Source organism: Eschrichtius robustus, chromosome 5 (genome assembly GCF_028021215.1).
Source record: "Eschrichtius robustus isolate mEscRob2 chromosome 5, mEscRob2.pri, whole genome shotgun sequence".
NCBI classification, from domain to species: domain Eukaryota; kingdom Metazoa; phylum Chordata; class Mammalia; order Artiodactyla; family Eschrichtiidae; genus Eschrichtius; species Eschrichtius robustus.
Window position 1 is genome coordinate 87,230,532 of NC_090828.1, and position 21,899 is coordinate 87,252,430.

General features: G+C 36.1%; 1 protein-coding gene across 1 annotated transcript in view; it reads right to left on the reverse strand.

Moving 5' to 3' along the window:
- ARHGAP15 (Rho GTPase activating protein 15) overlaps positions 1–21,899 on the reverse strand; it is a 584,102-nt gene that overhangs the window by 299,508 nt on the left and 262,695 nt on the right. The window contains exons 6-7 of the mRNA XM_068543993.1: positions 1,974–2,072; positions 550–679 (exon numbers count right to left, since the gene is read on the reverse strand). Coding sequence (XP_068400094.1) covers positions 550–679; positions 1,974–2,072 — 229 coding nt within the window. The remainder of the gene's footprint in view (positions 1–549; positions 680–1,973; positions 2,073–21,899) is intronic.

Sequence of the window (21,899 nt, forward strand, 5' to 3'; positions counted from 1 at the left end):
GTCACTATATTAAGTGGACAGACTGGTCCTTTTCATTTCAAATTCATTTCTTTTAGAATATTAGAAATAGATGTGACCTTGGAGGACATCTAATCCACATTCCACATTTCTAAATCTTTCTGGTGGTCTAAAAGTGTAGAAAGTTGCATAGTCTGTTGGTTTATGTTGAGCCAACCATGCTGGTCACTCATATATCTTTTAATGTATGGAAATCAAATAGCCTACCAAGGTTTGGAGACACTTGACATTTCCCACTCTCAAAATCAATCACCAATCTGAACGCCATGGTTATTACTCAGAGATTCAGAGGTTTGCTGTAAGCAGAGACCATGACCTTGGAACAATTATTTTTTCAAAAGGCATTACCAACAATGACGCATGCAAAGCGCCCAGACTGCCCTCCAGTGCATGAATCCCTGGCCAGAAAATGGCTACGAATCTTCCATGAGTAGTATGAGTTTGGCTCAAATCTCATTTCAATGCATTTATATTTCATAAGCACTGCATTTAAACAGAGTTAAAATGAGCAAGTCAAAAAAAAATACTTACTTAAAGATTTCCTGTTCTCTGGTTTCTGTTCTTTTATATCACTATCATAGCGACTTAGTAGTTCAGTACTGGAGGATCTCTGAATTTTAAATAATTCCAGGTTTCTTGAAGGACTACTTGGATCCTTTGGCTGGAAGTGACAATTAGATGGGATAATTTTACAAGGAAGAAAAAATGCATTGAATAGTTCTGTGATCTATTTTGCTGTTAGATTAAAGAGAAGTTTGAAATAAGATAATTATTTTGGAATAGGGCCCCTAAGCTAAGCTCAATTTTCAAATTTAATAATGATATATATATATATATATATATACACACACACACACACACACACACATATATATATAACTTACTAAATGCTGTGTATACCCCAAGCACTCCATGCATTAACTCAATCATCACAGTAATCCTATGAAGTAGGTATTATTATTATTATCCTTATTTTCCAGACAAGGAGACTGAAGCCAAAAGAGATAAGTAATTTGCCTAAGGCCACACAGCTAGGAAATGATAGAACCTGGATTCAAACTTTCAAACCCAGGAAGTTTGACTCCAGAGTCCACTCTTAATGATAACAGCAATCTGTGTGTGTGTGTGTGTGTGTGTGTGTGTGTGTGTCTGTGTGTCTGTGTGTGCATGAACACTCATGTGTGCCTGGATAAGGGAACTATATTGATGATGGGGAAAAGTCAATTTGTTATTTTATGTTTTAAAGTTTTGATCCCAAAGTAGTATAACGGAAGTGTGTGATTAAATCGCAATAAAATTACACAAAAATGTTGCAGCTTTTGTATACCTTATTAAAAGCTCTCAAGAATATTTTCTTCTCAAGATTTTGCAAATATAGTGTCCTAAAATAAGATGTTTGGTCGAGAAACAGTATAAAATGAGCAGTTTTAAATAATTTGACTCTTTTAAGAACATACTCTAAATGTATGAATTTAGGGTAATTTCATGAAGTTCTAGATATGTAATTTTCATGAGAAGAACAATCTAGCTTAGCTGGAAGAACAATGAAAATCAATACAAAGGATTATTGTTTACTGGCATTATAACAGTGAGTATGGGCTGAAATACACTGATATTTATTTTCAAGAATATGTATTATAGATTGCATAAACTGAAAATGTGAAAATTCAGTAGTTATTAAGTTCTTGTGTGCTTTTTACAGCCTTCAGTGAACGAATGTCTGTGTTATTTCAGAAAAAAAATGAATGCACTGTGTTTTTGAAAGAGGAAATCAAATGACATTTAGTTCCACAAATCCTCTCTATTGAAAATGGTTTTCGTGGACTATTTAAACTTAAAATAACTTACTCTCAGTTCATAGGATCTACTTAAATGCATGTGTGCTTATGCCTAAGCAATAGATTTAAATGACTACATTCTAATTAATAAAGGTAACAGCCAAAACAAATACATACCAATCTGTCAATTGCATTTTTGATAGCGTTGAACCAATCCAATATGATGAAGTCAATATCTGACTGCAGAAGGAACTCATTTCCTGATACTGTTGTGATCTAAAAAAAAATAATAATCGAGAGGTAAGCAAACCATATAAAATAAAATAATCTCTTACATTAAAAAATATATACTTTTTAAAAAAACACACTTTAATACACTCAGATATTTTCTTGTATTCCAGTAATTGTCTTTCTGGGAACGGGGAGACTAGGATCATTTTGAACTGGTCTCTATAAACGATTTTTTCATGTCATAACAAATATATTATTGTTTTAATACTAGAACAATTAACTCAGAGTAGGTCTAAAGCTGAATTACTCCAACTCATGGAGAAAGCAAGCCAGGAAGTTCAGAATAATGCAGACAGTATCCACTTAAGTCAGAACCTCAGAAAAATGCACCCGGGTGTGTCAGAATTCATTCTGCACTTTTGGCTCTTTCCTGTTTGTCTCTTTCAAATCTAATAGTATCTCTATATTTGATTTCCTTTTATGGAGGGCACTAAAACAGATTATTTACCAAAGAGACTAATGCAGACTTTTCTAAAAGGTCATTCTAACGAATAACATTTGGCTATTTCTACTTTCCTATCATAAAGATCTACAGGAAAGTAATAAAGGACCAATTTCCCCACAAAGGGAGTACATTAGAATAAAAGTTCATTTACATATTTGAACCTCTCATGGAGAGTACTTATCAAATGAACATTCCTGTTCCAGACTCTTAGGGCTGTTAAGTAGTTGGCAATATTTAGCATGCTACTATACGTTTTTCATTGCAGGGAATCTTTTACTCCCTGGAATTGTGAGAGAAGAATGTGACCCTATAGAAAACAGAGCAATGCTCTTGATTTCACACATAAAGGACTACTTAGACAAGAATTTGATTAGAGTGGGTGTGGACACGCTCTTCGTATTAGGCTATCAATCTGAACTGTGAAGATTTTCCCTTTGTATTCTTGACTTTTTGTTTCAACAGGAAGATGAACATTTCCCAACTACTGTCACACATCAAGCAAGGTTTCAGAGGTTTAGAGGACTGACATTTCAAAATACTCAGTCAGGAGCAAGTCACCTCTTCTCAGCCTTACTTCCTCTAAATAGGAGGTAAATGCTGATATGTGGCACAAGTTCAGAAAATCACAAATGATGCTACAAAATGTCTCTGTAATTCTATCATTAAAGTGACAATTATTACCCCAAATAGCTCACTCTGAAGGTTTCAGTGATTCTTATGGCAACATTTAATGACAATAATCCTGGAGTTTTAAAGCAATCTTTGATTACACACATACATATATATTAATTTGCATTGATTTTTAGAAGAAACTATTTAGAGATGCAACATTACTCAGTGCTGCAATGCAACCATTCTTGAGTGAGCTGGATTCCAACTTTTTACAATTTAAGAAAAGGAACTATTCAAAGTACATGCAAATTATGAGAAGTGAAAGATTAGAAAATAAGAGGAATTTAATTATCCACACTAGCATTTGACAGATTACCAGGGCCTATCACTCTTTTTTTAAGTAAAATTGCGTGTAAGATTCGGGATGGCTCAAAATAGCTTCCAAATAGTCCTCTGTTTTATGTATCTAGTAAAAGACAGTTAAGCTGATGTTTGCTTAATTATCTGAACACCCTTACAATGTTCTTTACTTACATAAAGTTCCAAATATTTACTTTATAAAGTGTTGCCACAGAAATAGTAATCTAAAAATATAAGGTCACTTCTAACTAACACAAGAAAACTAGTAATGTCCTTGACCTCTACCTTCATCCTAATCTAAAGGTAAATAGTTTGATTAAAAATGTATTATATAACGTTACAATTTGTTAACATACACAAAGAAAAATCAATTAGCCCAAATGCAGTGTACAATCTATTTCTCTGCCATTATAAATAAACCATTACTAAAATTATGAAAAGGAACATTTTCAAAGTACCAGAAACAAACATATTCTGAGGGTTTAGGAAAGAGCCAATATGGTTCAGTTTTCAGTCTAGTAAATTCAAACAGTGATAACATCTAAGTACTTCAGCAGTGCATTTGCATTTTTGGTGCATGCTACGCAATGCAAAGGGGATCTTTACTGCTAACACAACCAAGAGCAAAATGTACTTTAAAAGTTTATTTGTCCAAATATGTTACTGTATTAATTGTACATAATCAGTGACTTATGAATTCATTTTGAGAAGCTGGATCAGAGAAGTATGTGAATGCAGTTCATTCAAAACATACTATCAGAAAGATACAGTTTACATCCTTTCCTTGGTCTTCCCACTAATCTTTCAAGTTACTAGGCAGTCTGGAGAAGTCTGCTACTGCTCTCTACAGTTTAAATGCATCCACTTCTTAATTACAGTCAGTAATTGACTTTGTTCTGCTCCATTCCAATCACTCACAGGAAAGCAGTTTCAAAGTCTTTGGCTGGTAAAACACATTTAATTCAGGTTTCTCAATCCACTTTTTTAACCTTACCTCTTTAGGTTTTCTGATAAATGGTTTGCTGAATCATACTTACACTTTGAACAATCAAATTTTCAACACTCTTAGAAAAAAAGATATCAGTAAATGTTAGCTTTGACTAAACCGTTTGATTGAACATCTCCTGATGACACTATAGAGTGATAGAGAACTGATAACAGACATAAAAGATTTGATATTCAGCCAGGCTAATGTATTCTTTCTGTATCATGCTTTGTCTAAGTGACAGATGCTGGAATAAGGTAGATGGAGGAAGAACTTACAGAAAAGATGGGTTTAGGCAAGAGCTGTTGGTCTCCACTTTGCTTCAAAGCCTACTTTAGAAAAATGCCTCTTGAAGTCCCTTATCTCCACTAAGTTGTATTTTGAAGGGATATATCCTGGCACCAAAGCCGTCTCAATGAAATTTTCTGGTGTTGTCAAGAATACATATATTTAAATACCTGTCAGGAAATTTGCCTGAAACTTTTTCTCACTAAATAATGACCATCTGAATTCTTGCTGGTAATAAGTGTATGCCTAAGAAATTATATAAGCATATCCACTGGGCAACACGCAGAACAGACATATTCCTCAAGACTCCGGTGTTAATTCTGCTAGTTTCCCTGGGCTAGGGACATAACTTAGTCTGTGTCCTTGTTAGGGCTCCCCTGAAGATGAAAGCAGGTACATCCCAGCTCCAAACTCCACTGATTAGAGACAAGGAGAGAAGAAATTTGTTTTCTAACCTTTAATTAACAAATGGAGTATAGTTATGCTAATTTAAAGCTGCTTAAAGGACTTTTAATGAGTAGGGTTTATGTTTAAGTATTGCCCTTTTCAATATTGTCAATTAAGTACTGCTCTTGTCAAAATGCATTCTGGCGGTTAGTCTTTCCCCTGTTGGATGTTCATTTAAATGAGAAATTAATATGTAGGATGGTATTTATATTATTAACATTTTCCATACTTTGGTTTACCAGAATAGAAACAAAAAATTTTCAGAACATCACTTTTTTTTTTTTTTTCCTGATTGTAAGACATGAAATTTACTGTGGAGAATTTAGAAAAACTAAAGATAATGAAAAAACAAATTAAAACTATTCACAGCTCCATAGAGGAAACATTATAGACATATTACTTTAGTTATTTTTCAGTCTTTTATAAATAATAACCAAATGTATGTGATAATGATCAATGAACAACTTTACGTTATAGATACCTCATCAGTAAAACATATTTGATGGATAAATATTGTCGGCTACTTCCATTCCAGTTGACCTCAAATGAATGTTGGGAGACTATCAAAGGTGCTAGAGTTAACAAGTGACGTGTGTTCCCCTCTTTGATAGTAACAACTTTCCTACTGCAGAATAAACCCCACAAATAATTCTTAGTTCAGGAGAATGAGAGGATGTATTTCTCACCGAACATCCCCCTAATCATCAATAAGGACTGATTAAACATCTATTAAGTGCAAGGCGCATTGTTAGAAGCTAAGAATACACAACCCTCACCCTCAAGAGCTCACAATCTGTTTGGATAAATACGACATATGAGTATAAGGATAAATAACAATAGAAAATGGCTTATACTAAGTCCCAATGTGAGTGGCACAGACAATGCTCATGTCAAGATTTCAGAGGAGGGAGTAATTACTGCAGACACATTTGTATCATGGAATTATATATAAACTGTTGGTCATGATATGTTATTCTTTAAAGGTTGACTTTATCAGAACTTTAGTATATTAAGGATATGAATACTACCACTTGGTATGCAAAGTGATATCAGCTTTAATGATCTCAAAGCACATATTAAACATTCTTCAAATGCAGTTTTCTTCCACTATCATAAAGTAATTTTGCAAATGAAGAAGATGAAGCAAATGAGGAAAATGAGAATGCCATTCTATCAAATTGGCATCACTTCAAATGACAGAATTAAGAGATTACAAAGATCTTGATTTCTAGTTCACTAGTTCTTAGCAAACCGTTGTATACAGTCAAGGACTCTGTGCATATGGGAAAAGGACCATGAAGATCTGGTTTCAGTTGTGAAATTTGGAATATAGATCTTAGACAAAAGTTGCTTGTTTCTTTACTGTTATGCTAAAGATAGCACAATTTTAAAAGATCAACCAATACTGTTTCTCAGTTGTTTTCTTTCTTTTTTTTTTTCCCCTCAAAAACAGCTACTATCCTGCTCCAAAAAAAAAAAAAAAAATATCTAAAACAGAATTGGGGCCCCCAAAAAACTCTTTGAGATTCTAGAAAGAACTAAAACAATGCTATGTTTGAACTAAATATCTTTCACATTTTGCTTAGGATCAAACTTTGATGAGCCTAAGGAGGGTTTATTCCATCTTAATAAAGTTGAAACTGTATATAGGAAATGTGTAATAAAATATGCCAGATATCCAAAGAGCCCTGAAAAATGTTAAATCGTGTGGCTACAGTGATTCTACAAGTAAGCAGATTACCCATTTAAGAGGAATGGAATTTAATTGCTACTATATTTGGAGACACTTTGGACTTCTTGATGAAATCATTATATTTAAATTAAATTAAGTAGATATTAAAAGTTATGTCAAACTATAGCAAATTCATTTGAAGTGAAAATAAATTTTTTTTATTAATTTTGGTTGTATCTTTATTTAATTCTAATAGCATAAGAGATATATATATCTTGGCCACATCATAGTGAGATGTCAAGACCTAAAATTGAAGCAATAATGCTTTGAAAAAAACCCTCAGATTAACATTTTTTTTTCATCTTGCATCACACTCCACATTTGATATGGAGGTTGTCATGGTTATACTAATAGTTAAATTACTTGGTCTCAAAGGTGTTTATGACCACCAAAGAAATTACACTATCAAGCTGCATGTCTGTCTCAAATTACAATCTGGTTTGAGTAACTCCTAACATTTTTCTTAACATGTCGAGCAAAGTTAACATAAAACTGAGGGTAAAATATCAGTTAGAAGTAAAAGGTCTTCAATTTGTCTTTCCAAAAATGTTACTTGTTAAAACATTTTGTGAGAAAGTATCTGCCTTGTGTTCCCAATGTTGCTAGATGTTAAGTAAATATATGCTGATTAGAAAAAAAAGTTGCTTTGGCAACTCTCTTATTAAAATGCATTTGTAACCCCCATCTGTCATGAAAGTTTTGAAAAGTTTGTTTACTTTGGATAGCAGCCTTATCCTAGCAAACAATGATAGCAGTCTTCAGAAGTCGGGTGAGGAACAAGCCACTAGGGATCCATTTTCGTTTTAATTGGCACACACAAACACTTTTCTGGTCTGTCAAGAAGATCAAGCTAATATGCCTGGAGGGTGCTATATTCTCAGCTTTGGGGACCAGTAAAGCTCCCTTGATTTAAGTAATTTAAATGATAGACTGCAAAAACTTTGCAAGTCAGAAAAATGTTTTATACTTTCTTAGGGAATATTTGTTTTAAGCAACGGAAAATGTCCTACATATCTAAAGATGTTGAACCTTATGTTATAATTACCCTGTTTCTTCTGACTCCGAGAAATGTTCTAAAATCCACACACTACTAAATAAGCCTGGCCACCAAAGGATCCTGCGTATCCACAGCTCCCCTTGTGTTAACAAACGTGCGTTCATTAGTTTCGAGAGGTTTATTGGATATGTTTTCAATGTGTTTGGGGTTGATTGATTTGCCTGTACATTTTTTTTTTTTTTTTTTTTTTTAAATTTATTTATTTTATTTATTTATTTTTGGCTGAATTGGGTCTCCGTTGCTGCGCAGTGGCTTTCTCTAATTGTGGTGAGCAGGGGCTACTTTTCATTGCGGTGCGCGGGCTTCTCATTGAGGTGGCTTCTCTTGTTGCAGAGCACGGGCTCTAGGCACACGGACTTCAGTGGTTGTGGCACGCGGGCTTAGTTGCTCCGCGGCATGTGGGATCTTCCCGGACCAGGGTTCAAACCCATGTCCCCTGCATTGGCAGGTGGATTCTTAACCACTGCGCCACCGGGGAAGCCCTGCCTGTACATTTATGGGAACCCTCAGTGGTGTCATCATATCAAAATAACCTGCTCATGTAAGCAATTTCTTATTTAATGGAAAGTAAACAAATGTTGGGCAACATACACGACAGGTTTTAAGTGTGTTCTGAAGTCTAAGGTTTAAGGTCAAACTTTCAAGAAACAGCGCTTTTTAACTGAAATTGAGCTGTACCTTTGACACTCAAATAATTTGGTCCCTGCACTCTTACAACACAGATTTGTTCTGCGTAATAAAACTGGTCCTGTAGTGAACATTCACACCCTGAATCACTTGCCCACTCTACCTTTCTGTTTATGAATGAAATACCCAAACCCAAACAAAGAAAAAAAAACAAAAACTCGTGTTCATTCTTTTACCTGTAGTAAAATATTTTAACTACTGAGAAACAGTCTTCTCAATATTCATGAAAGAATACTATCCAAGTAATTAGTAGATAGTTTAGCAGTTTCTACACGTTTGCAGTCAGCTACACCAAAACTTTTGCCTGTGGTGCTCATATGAAAAACGACTGAAAAAGTGACTAATCGAAGCAGTTGGTGTATAAAGATATCAGCTTAGAGTTTTATTGCTGTTAACGTTAATTTTTAAACTCGGGGGGAGCAATTGCCTCTAGGTAAACTCATCATCCCAGGGCTCGTGTTCGCTGGTACCCACCACTCAATCCCTGCCAACCACAGATCAGCTTCTAGCTTGAGCTATGTTCACTGTGCAAAATTACACATTTAGTCACATGACATTTGGGAATCTGCTGCCCCCACTATTTGCAAATTGGAATGGTTTTCACTATTTCTGTGTTGACTTAAGAAATGCCCAATTTAAAGTTTTTTACCAAATATAAAAGTATAACAAACACAAAATTTCCCTTTTCCCAAGGTATACCAAATTGTTGTCTATCGTTCAATTTTTTTGACTCATGGATAAACATTATATGTGTTTATATTTTAATGAAAAGTCATGTATACTGTTATGTAATTTTAATGTATTTAACTATGTATACTACCATCATCTTCCACATGGATTTAATGACAATATCTTTTTGTCTCCCCACCATCTCATCTATGTTTTCCCTTCCAATCCATGCTCCATATTGTAGCCATAGTGATCTTTCTGAAATTCGGATTTGATCATCCCATTCCTCTGCTTGATATCATTCTGAGATTCCCCACAGCTGTACACTGCAGTGCAAATAAATCCTTTAATTCAGGCTGCCAGACCCTGTGTGCCCTGCCACCTACCTGCTCTGCAGCCCCCCTGTTCCAGATTTTTCTCTGCACCTCTACAATCCAGCCATATTGATTTTTTTTCTTTTTTTTTTTTTTTTTTTGTCCAGCTGTCCCATACTAATTCTTATTTCTTCCCTCAGAGTAGGCTGTTTCCCTTGTGCAGAACCTTGTGCCTTCCTCTATGATATTATTCAAATCAATTTAGATGTCACCTTTTCAGGAAAGTGTTCTCTGAAATAGATGTTCCTCCTAAGTGCTTCTATGATATCATGCTTCTATGATATCCTGCTTCTATTTCATCAGAGGCCATATTGGTCTCCATTGCAGTTCCTTATTGACTTCTCTATTCCCCCCACTACAATACAATTACTCTGAAGCCAAGGGCAACTGTCTATTCAGTATGTGGCTGCACAACCCACACCTAAGGGGCACTAAGTAAATAATATATAGGTAAGCTTTATCTACCTCATATGTTTCAGTGAATGCATTACATCCTATTGTTTGATATGCCATAGCATACAGTATTTAACTCATCCTCCATTGTAATAGAATTTTGAAAGTTAAAATACCATTGTGTACTGTCAGGCAACGTAAGTAGTTTATTTGGATATCTACTGATAACACTTTTTATCAGAGTAGAGTAGGCAATCCATTTTGAAGACTGGGAACAATAATCTGAAACTATGTTTTCCCATCAGTCAATAAGCCCTAGACTTCAGACAATAGGATTAAACGTGGAGGGAGTCAGGAAGCACCAAGAGTTGGTCTGTATTTCAATGCATATTGCTAGAATAGAATGTTCTTGATTATATTCCAAAGCATGTGTTTTGCAGGGGTAATCTATACTAGATCGTCCAAGAATCTCGCCCTATGTATAGATCTTTCTAATTGAGCGTTGACAATACTCAAAACTGGATACAGTTGAAGATTTTCGAGAGTTAATCCTAAGGTTAATGGGTCAAGCCTTTAGAGAACCTCAGTGATGCAAAAGTCCTCATTGCTGGTCCATCAATGTTGCAGCCATTATGTTCACTAAAGCATTATTAACATTAATAAACAAGCAAACTTTTTATTTAGAAGTATTAGCTAATTTAAGATACAGTAACTTAAGTAGAAACAGGTATTGTTGCCCCTAGTTTATTACTCACACATGTCTTCTGTTAATAAGTGCTGAGATTGCACAACAAGAATAAAAGATGTTGAAATATGTATCTTTATGCTATTGTAACATATTTGGCCATGATTATGAGTGTTTATAAAACATTCAAGAATTGTTCCATGTCTACTTACATTAATGAGAACACCTGTTAACGTGAGTGCTGTACAGACTTATTTTGCAGTAGATTCAGGTTTTTGCATACTGTACATCACTTTTTGAAACAATTAGGTGCTTATAGAGAAATATAGCTGAGCAAAAAACAGCAGCTTGAATGCCTTCCGGCTCAAGATAATTCAACTCCAGGTTTCAATGAAAAACAGAAATCTGCTGCATTACAAGACTGCCAGTTAGAAATGAATGTAGGTGTATTTTATATTTTTTACATTCAGAGAACAGAAGATACATATAAAAATCTGTGCTTTAATCTTCAAGTAAAATTACAGCCAACTGAGACAGTTTCCAGACAAGGATGCCAACAAGAGAGAGATGGCAATGCCACCACAATGTTGATTCTCCATCATCTTGGGGACCTCTCTAAAGATGGACTCTTTACCAGTCTGAGAAAGCTGGATGATTCCCACAGGTCTTTTGACTGAATGAGAAAATTTGCAGACTATTGCTCACTTTGTTTTGTTTATAATGCTTTGCCATAGAGCCCTTTCTATGTGATGCCAGAACTAAAAGGAGGGAAGGAGCTGAGGACTCCCTCTGAGTCAGTCATTTCCGGGCCGCTGCTCCCAGCACAACAAAAGCCTACCAACTTAGAAAACGTACTGTGATTTCCTTGCAGAAGCCAGTGAGACTGCCTTATTCATAACTCAGAGAAAATAGTTGCAACTTTGGTAGGTCCCACTCTGTCTGCCACTTCTCATAGGATGTTAAAACTTCTGTGATTTAAATATTTTCAGTTATCGAAAAGGGAGCACTTGCACAAATCTGTAGATTCACAGCCTCAATTATCATCATTATATTTAAGAAGTGCAATATTTACATCAAAATGACTCAGTTGGTGATATATTCTAAAGATAAATGTGTATTTATGATCTGAAGAAGTGTGATTTATAACTACTTTGTCAGACATAAACAGAGCGCCTCTGTGCTGTTCTAGTAAACACCGATTACCCAGGCACAGATGAACTATTCTCACAGAATTAATGCCACTTTAACCTGGGAAATGAGGGAACTGAGAATTACCTGGGAGAATGTGTAGATCACAAGAACGAAGGGTATCTGTTTCCTTCTCTGATGTCACACTACATGGTCTGGGCAGAATAACAAATACTCAATGAGGATTTGGGGATCAACTAGTGAATTTTTATTGTCTGGAATCCAAACTTCCTAATCCAAGAAGTAAAGTTAACACTATAGCAAAACCTTACTTTTGGTTTCTGAAAATTTTGAAATTGTATTTAACCAAGAGCTTGACAATCTAGATTTTGGCCTTTATAAAACAGCATCATTATTCACTAAGGATAATAGACTAAGCATATGTGTAATTAGGAAGTTCATGAATGAGAAGAAATTTCTCTTTCCCCATGAATTATAGGTTTAAATAAGTTGAAAATGATGAAACTTTCCCTGAAAATGAGCAAAAGTGATAATTCTGCTTTTGGGAGAAAATCACTGTTTATTCAAAAGGGTTCTCTTTAAACAAACATGTAAAAGTATCTGACATTTCTAAAACTATAATTTAGTGGCATAATGTATATATAATACAATAGCAGATATATCATTTGATGTCACTTTTTAAAAAATAAACCACTCACGACTTTATAATAGACAATGACATCTGTCAATTGAAAAACAGGCCAGTAATGGGGACATCTGGCATCTGGAATGACACATTACTTATGCTACATGTGTGCAGAAAAACTTTAACACTCCTTAATTTCCAAAACAAAACTATATTTGTGTTAGAAATAGCACCATTTTAAAATGCTAGATTTTTAAAAAATATATATTGATTGCATTATCAGTAGAGTGACCATATAATTTATTGCCTAAACTGTGACAATTTTGAAGGCAAAAGAAGCACTACTAGTAATGGCACCAGGACCACAGGTCCATGTACTTTGTGTATATTGGGACATATAGATCACTAGTTATCACATACAACACTGGAGAGCCATTCAGCAACCACTGATCATTATATGCCTAGTGAGCACCTATTAGCGTTCAATTCTAGGAATGATGAGGTATTCCAAAAAAAAGTTAACAGTGACCCTTGCTCTTAACAAGCTTATAATCTAGGGTGACATACAAAACCAACATGGAAAAACAACTAGAAAGCAATAATTAATCATGATCCAAGATGGGACATATGTACTAACTTTTAAGGAACTAACCAAAGTTTCTCTAAGGGTAAACTTGCATTTCAGGGAAGAATGTTGGAGAAGGTTCTTAAAAGGACAGATGAGATTTAGTAAAAGAAAAGGAGGGGGAAGAGAATAACACAGGTGACAGGAGCAGAATGTATGATGGCTTAGAGGCAGGATAAAAGATGGCATCTCTACAGGACATTAAGAATCTATTTCTAAGTCCTCTTTGTGGGCTATTCTCCCTTCACTCATCCTTTAAATGGAGGTGTTTATCAGCATTCTCTCATAAGCCATGATTCTTCTCACTTAGAGACATGCTCCTGAATGACATTACCCACTTTGTTATCTGTTTAAATCAGAATTATAAACTAATGAATCCTTAATTACTATCTCTATTTCAGACATCTTTCTTGATATCTATTTTAATTCAAGCCACTGTTATTCCCTGTCTGATCTCCCTACTGCCGATTTGTGTTGCTACAATCCAATCTCTACATCTACTCATTAGTGAATTCCTAATTTGGCTGATATCAGAATTGTCCTTCAAGGTCTTTATAAAAAGTACTGATTCTCATGCTCACAGGGACCTAAGGATCAGACCCTTGGAGTAGGGATTAGGAATCTCTTTGTTTACTGAGTTCCACACATGGTTTGGAAGTTACTCTGTGTTGGCGCCTGCCACTCCAGACTATAGACAGATGATCCATCCAAACCCATGTCGGTCACCTGTCATTTAAAAGTCACTGACTGGATCCATATTGTCCTCAAGATAAAACCCAAATTCTTTAATATGGATTACCAAGCACTTCATGATTTCTCTTTCTGTCTCTAACCTTTCTCTTCAAGTCCTCTATGTCTTAACCGCATAACTTTGAGCAAGTTACTTATAGCAGAATATTTGTGTTTCCGTATCCTCACCTATAAGCTGAGGAAAATAATAATACTTACCTCATAAGACCAGTGTGTAGGGTATATAAAATATAATTCAGGAAAATAATTTAGCATAGTATCTGTCACATAGTAAGTCCTTGAAACTATTGTGGTTGTTGTTATTTGATTGACTGAGTCATTGATTGTCTCTTGGATTTTTGCAAACTCCCCTCTTTATTCAGGAAACTACTCAGACATCACCTATTTAGGAAAGGCTCTTCTAACTTATGGAGGTCAATAAGGAAGTGTCCCTTCAGTAGCCTGTATTTACTCCACCATTGAGTTCATCTCACTACTGTAAGTATCTAATTTCTTGTTCCACCCTTGCTACACTTTAAACTCACTGATGACAAAGACCATGTGTCCTGAGCACACAGCCGAGCACCATGGGCCCTCAAAAGGGTTATGGAATGAATGATGGCTCAGTTGAGTTAGGTTACTACTGTAGAGTTGTGATATTCAGATAACAAAAGGCCTTAAAATTTAGAAAACGTAAGTTTGATTTGATACGTTAGGCAAGAGGAAAACAGCACTAGATTCCTGAGCAGATATATCAGTAGAGCCATACCATAGTGTCAGAGGAGTGGGGGCATCTTAAAGCTGGATCTGTATTGCAACTTCCCTATCAGCATGGAATTGCCTTCTACGTTTGTGACAATGTAGCTCTTCTGAAAGTGTACAGTGCCTCTTCCATGGTCTCCTGGACTTTCCAAGGCTCTTGCTGGTTTTCAGTCTTTTGTCCCTCCTTTCCGCAGAGCTCAAGTAGTTTGTTTCTCTGCCTGTGATTTTAGACGCTAGGCTTCTGAGACGCTTGGCGTTGGATTCAGACCTTTAGCTCACTCCTAGGTGGCTTGACGTGATCTCAGACCCTGATAGTTTAGAATGCACACAGTTCTCAATATCCTGTCTTTGCTGAAACTCAGTTCTGTAGCTTTACCCTTATCTTGTTTCTTGGCTTCTGATTCCCTATTCTGATGGCTTACATTGTGCACCAGACCCTCTCAGCTGGCAGGAGTGCTTTTTGCTAGTATCCCTTTCAGGAACTGGGGCTCTGCTGAGCATCTCCTTGATCCTCACTGCCCACCCCCCTTCCTCAACTCCACCTTCCACCTGTCTCATCCACCTAAGTTACTAGACGTGTCATCAAACAATAATCCTTACTTGCATTCAAGGCAGATGGTCATACGAGTACCCAAAAATGAGCCATTTCTGGGTATTCATTGATTATCCAATTGGCCTATTAAATATTCTTGTTATTTCAAGTTGGAACTCACACTCTGACTCTAACAGCTTGGACTGTATTCTGTTATCTTAGTTTTTGGTTCTGTATTATGTCCAGCAGACACACTTCCTTCCAATATTATCATCTCAAACTTTTCCCTAGCACCTGTCTCAACTATAGTTTTTTGCTGGCTTCATCAAGATGGTTCTATTGCCATCAACCAGATTACTCCTAATCCTAAGAAATAGTCCCTATCCCTGAATGATATTATAAATAAGTATCATCAATACAGTGAGTTCCTCCCTTAATTTTTGTGGCTCACTATGAACTATTGTGAGATTTATCATTTTCTAGGATCCTGAGGAGCGGGACATTAGGAACACTTTCCCATCACTGGAACCAGTATCTATCTGGCTTGTAATTTGCTACTCTTGATGAATGGTTCATGGCATTAGATCCACATCTTACTGAGTTTCATCCACAAAGTTTTCTAAAAATGTTTGAGATTTACATTTATAAGTAGCTTGTGAATTTATCTGAAAGCTGATGAGGGAGGCATTGAGGGGGAGAATTTATTCCAAAGTTAAAAGAAGCCACTGCCCAGGAGGTATAGTCTGGTCATGGCTTTCAAACTTTTCTGGCCATGATCCATGGTAAGATATATATTTTACATTGGCAACTAGTACCTCTTCCTTCACTCACTCTCTCTCTTTTTCTCTTTCTTAGATGCACACACACAATTCTACCTATCTATCTATCTAGCCATCCATTATTCTGTATATAACATTCAATATATATACTGTGTACATATGTTTGTGTATATGTTTGTGAATATATGCATAGCTTATTAATTGAAACAAAAGTTTCATAAAATAATAGTTACCCTTACTATATGTAATGTCATCTGATATTTTTATTCTGCTCCATTCTTTCTTTAATTGATTTCGTTAAAAAATATAGTCTCAACTCACTAAATTGATTTCGTGATCCACTCAAGGGTCTTGAATGCTATTTGAAAAACACTGGCCTAGGGAGTAATGCAGAATCCAGTCTTCAAGTCCTGCTTCTTGGCTTTGTCTCTCTTTCTGCTGGTTTATAAGATGCTTCAAAATGTTTCCAAATATAATTTAACAGTTGGATATTTAACCCTACAGAAAGACTCCAGAATATTTGTCACATTTTTGACAATTAGGCCTGGTTGATCAATAACCCTGCAGGGGGGATTCTGCTCTGATAAATCATTTCCTGCCTTTTGAAAGTAGAATTAGGATGTGGCTCTTTGGAATTTGGCTTAAACCCTGGCTTTTCTAAATATACCTTAAAGCACTAGTTTCTTCATAAAAGAAGAAACAAAGACTTGACGGTAATGCGCTGTTTGGAATACATTTGAGATACCTCACCATGATCTGAAGAGGGAAAAACCAAAGAAGTTAAAAGCCTGGCAAGCTATCAGAGGCAGAGATGGTAGCTATTTGTTTTTAAGGCCCTTGTATCGAAACAATGAGCGCACTCCACGTTCATCCTGCAGCACCATGATACGAGGTCTGGGAGTAGTTATTAGCATGTGTCTGTGTGATGGGAGAGTGAAAGCTAAACATTTTAATAGTGTTATGGCCTCTCCTTCTCAAGTTCCCATTAATGCAAATACAGCACATGTGGTTTAAGCCCCAAGAGCCTTGTAGGACACAAATCGCAGATGTGGAATAAACATTATCAGATAATATGACTCCATGGTCTTCTTGCCATCAACAGATGCCCTTATGCTCCCATAATGTCAGGCCGATACCTGATATGCTATATTGAGGAAAATCACAGAAAGTCAGTGCTCTCAAAAGGCCCACGATGGCAAGATTTGAAAGCAAACTCCAAAGACTTCTTGGTAAATTTTGGCAGAGGCTCGGACTACATCAAGGTTTTCAGAGAACACTCGCCACTATGATAACTAAATGTAGTGAAACTTACTCATCCTTTATGCACCAAAATTACCAGAGACTTAGGCTCTGAGTGTTCTTGTAATGTAAGCCAGACAATACGACAGCAGAAGGCTGACAAAATGGAGCTGGTATATCTCAGATAGTCAGTAAATCTTCCCCCAGGTATACTGATTGTTCTATGCCATCTCTAACAAGACTGTAACTCCAAGTGATTGCTGCTCTGAGACCACACTTTTCCTTTTTCTGTGTTCCATTCTCTCCCCATGACATTCTTTTCCAAAATTCTCAAGCTCAAAAAATGAGTAAACTTTCTTCTACGTAACTCATTATCATGACTATATTTTAAAACTGCCACTACATTTGAGAAAGTTTGGCAATCTCCTTATAAGCTGATGAACTGCATTTCCCATACATGAGACTTCAGTATCCATATGCTGACCTGACCTTAAAATTTATATTGGCAGTATTGTCAATTGCCATGTAGTGTGATTCTAGGAGTGGTAAGAAGCCTCTTTGGATGACAAATTCCCTAAACCTGCTGTCTCAGGATTGGAATTTTAATGATCAGGTTATTACTTTAGATGAAGCTTTTTAAACAATTAAATGGAGAGATTATCTTTTTATATAATTGTTTGTTCAGATATCAGTATATTACTTTTCCTGAGAAAATATATTAAAACAAATGATTTCTGATTATAAACATAGCATATAAATACTTTAAAAACAAGCAAAATCAGAAATAAGTAAAATGAAAATTAAAACCCACCTCTAATCACACTACTCAAAGACAACCCTCTTAATACTTAATGTATTTCTTTTCAGATTTTTTAATGCATATATATATATAAAATACGTATATAGAATAGGTTGAATTAAATATACAGTATTATATCTTAATTTTTTAACATTATAATGGTTTTTCTATGATATTATTCTTTGAGAGCATCAGTTTAATGACTTCATAGTATTCTGTCATAGAGATTTATCATAATATATTTAAGTTTTCCTGTTTTTCCATAATTTAGTTGTTTCTAATTTTTGTCATGACAAATGAGGCCGTGTTGCATAAACATGTTTTTTTTTTTTAAATTTCTGGTTTGTTTTTCTTAGAAGAGATTCCTAGAGAGAGATTTGCTACATCAAATAATATAATTTTGGAAGGCTGCTGAAATACATTCCTAGTTACTTTCTAGAAACATTATTCTAAGTTGTATTATCTCACTAAAATTTAGAAGTGGGACCATTTCAATTCATACTTTATCTTATTATTGTATGGTTAGCAAATTTCGTAAATACAAAAATGTATTTTTTGTTAAGTTTGCATTTCTCTTATCAGTTGTCATTTCTTAAAAATTTGTTGCTAATAACCTTTTACATTTTTCAATTATAGGACTTCTAAGATTTATTTGAGGGCTTCCCTGGTGGTGCAGTGGTTGAGAATCTGCCTGCCAATGCAGGGGACACGGGTTCGAGCACTGGTCTGGGAAGATCCCACATGCCGCGGAGCAACTGGGCCCGTGAGCCACACTACTGAGCCTGCGCGTCTGGAGCCTGTGCTCCGCAACAAGAGAGCCCGCGATAGTGAGAGGCCCGCGCACCGCGATGAAGAGTGGCCTCTGCTTGCCGCAACTACAGAAAGCCCTCGCACACAAACGAAGACCCAACACAGCCAAAAATAAATAAATAAATAAATTTATTAAAAAAATAAAAAGATTTATTTGAAAGACAACTTGAATTAAAGTTTATTAAAGCTTGGCCATAATTGCTACAAATACCCTCCCTAATTAATTTTGAATGGCACTTCTAATTAAATTATTTATATATAAAAGTGTAAGTTTTAATTTTACATTATAAAAGTTATGTATTGTTCCTTGGTGATTTTTCTAATTAATATTTTAATTCTTAGAAATCCCTTACTCATCCAGATGTCAGATTTCTGACTCATATATTTTCCACTATTTTTTATGATTTTTTAAAACTTGTGTATACTTAATTCCTCTTAGATGGGTTTTATGGGTATATGAGAATCTACTATTAAAACTTTATTCCAAATAATGTGTTATCTAGTGCCATTTATTGATTAATCTTTCCTCTCCCTATTGGTTTGCGATTCTCCTGTTATTGTATAGATGCCATGGTCTTTTTGTGGGCTGTCTACACAGTTGTGTGATTTCTCTCTGGATTCATGCTATTTCAAACTCTAATTATTCTTATTTTAGATTTTTTTCCTGTACTTCACATGGCATGTTTCCCCTCTGTTATTCCTTTTATGATTTTCTTGGAACCATCTTGACTCTAAACCTTTTAAACAAATTAAAATTTTTTTTTTCTTCTCCCAGAATCTCCCATTGGGATTTTGATAGGGTTGTATATTAATTTGCAAAATGAAAAATTTGCAAATGGTAAGACTTCCTCCTCAGAAACAAAGTATGTCTATTTTAAGATTTTGTTTGTATCTCTTAATAGATTTTTTGTTTTACTCATATAAACACACTCAGTTCTCGGTATTTGAAAAGAATTTTGATAGAAGAATAGAGAGAAACTTGAGGGCAAACATAACTATGACTCCAAAGAAAGAAGAGGCTCAGAATAAATAGATGGGGAGTGCTTTTTCTACAGCAGTGTTCAGCACAAGGTCAGCGATCTTTGTGGTAATGACCCCAAGAAGCCCAGAACACTCATTCCCCTGTTCTTATCATCTGGCTTGTGTAAGCACTTCCCACAGGACATTGTCCCTATGAATGACTCTAAGCTAACAGGTGCTACTAGAGTAATCTAATCCAAAGACATGCTCATTTTATGATAATAAAAAATAGAATTACTGATACCCAAAATGTACTATTTCTATTGGTCTGAGTTTCCTTTTCTTGATCAAGGCAGTTAAAACCCCTCCACATCAGCAGCTGCAAAAACATTCATCTAATTTTAGACCCACGTCTTTACCATTTTCCAAAAATCGATTTCCCAAGTTACTGTAAATTCTTCAGATGCAACCTTTTGGTAATTGTGTAATATTTCATCATTTGGATATACCATATTCCATTTACAAAAACTTGGAGTATGGCTTTAATTTCTTTCACATCGTCATAATATCTAACAACATGAGAGCCTATAATTTCGAGTACAAATGTGTGGGACATGAAAGATAGCTTGAGACAGTATAGCTCAAGTTCAGACATGTGAGCTTTACAGATACCACTCTGGGCAGATCTAGGCTTGCCTCGCACAAGCTTGAGTCCTGCCCATGTCACTTCACCACACTGTGCTTCAGCCTCACCTTTAAAATGGGGATAAAAAGAGGAGCTACCTCATAGGATTGTGGTGACAATTAAATGTAATCCATGAAAATCCCATGACAAGGTGCCTGGCAAGGAGTCTTAACTATTAATACAATTACCCATGATATGTACAAACAAGTAAAGAACAAGATATCTTTGTAACCACTACCTTATCTCCCCTCCCCTAAATGTCCCTAGCCTATTTTGTGAAAGAGGACAAGTTCACTTCAAATAAATGGGGAGGAAAAAGGGGAAACTTTGCATATCTATTTACATATATGCATAAACATGTGTGGAGTACCTCCACAATCCACATGTATGAGGATTTTTTTGGCAGGGGGAGGGGGGTGTGAAGTAGAAGAGAATAGCTTTATTGCTTTGCCAGGCAAAGGGGGCCACAGTGGGCTAATGCCCTCAAAACCGTGTGTCCCCTGTAGCAGGACTGTGGACTGATAATTTCTAAACTGCAACTGGAGAATACGACAGAATTAATGATCATAACCCTGTGGGCTGCAGGAATCAATTCCTGTATAAGAAGTTATAAAGACACCTGACTGAAGACTCTGGACTCCCAGTCTCTATTTTTTTTGCTTACTCAGGTACCACACTCTTCCACTACCACTCATCCTAAATTTTTCAAAGGCGGTGTCACCACAACAGCAGTTTCAAACAAGCAAACAATAAAAGGAACGCCTCAACTATGGAGACTTTGCAGAATCACAATTAGGGTGAATTTGACTTTGGGGCTCCTGAGAAGGGAATGAGTGAGTTTGGACCGCCGTCTGTAGATGGGTTAGAGGGGTGCAGATATGTGGAGGGAACACCCTTGTCTGGGGCTAGGTTTCGAGTGTGTGGTGGCTGGGGCTTGGGGGAGAAGTGGCAGGCAGGGCTGCAGGGCAGGAGCAGTGCTCGTGACCAGGCCCAGGAGCACCACCTCATCCTCACAGTTTATACACAGCTTTGAGGAGACCCCTCGTGTCCCTGTGCCCCTGAGGGCAGACACAGATGTGCTAAAATCTCCATCCTGAGGCCAGGACAAAGAGGCTGAAGAAAGAAGGGATCTCAGAGTTGAAACAAACAGTAAAAATCACAAAATTTGGGGGTGGGGCAGCTTGACGCCAGCCACAAAAGAAAGCAAATAAACAGGTAAGAACAAAACCCAGGCAGGTGTAACAGAAGAGCAGAGGACAGAGAACAGCAGGGCACAGACCAGACCAACCACAAAGTGGACACCAGAAATGCCTCTCCTTAGAATGTAAACTCCATGAGGGCAGGGATTTTTGCCTCTTAATTCACTGCAGTGTCCCCAGGATCT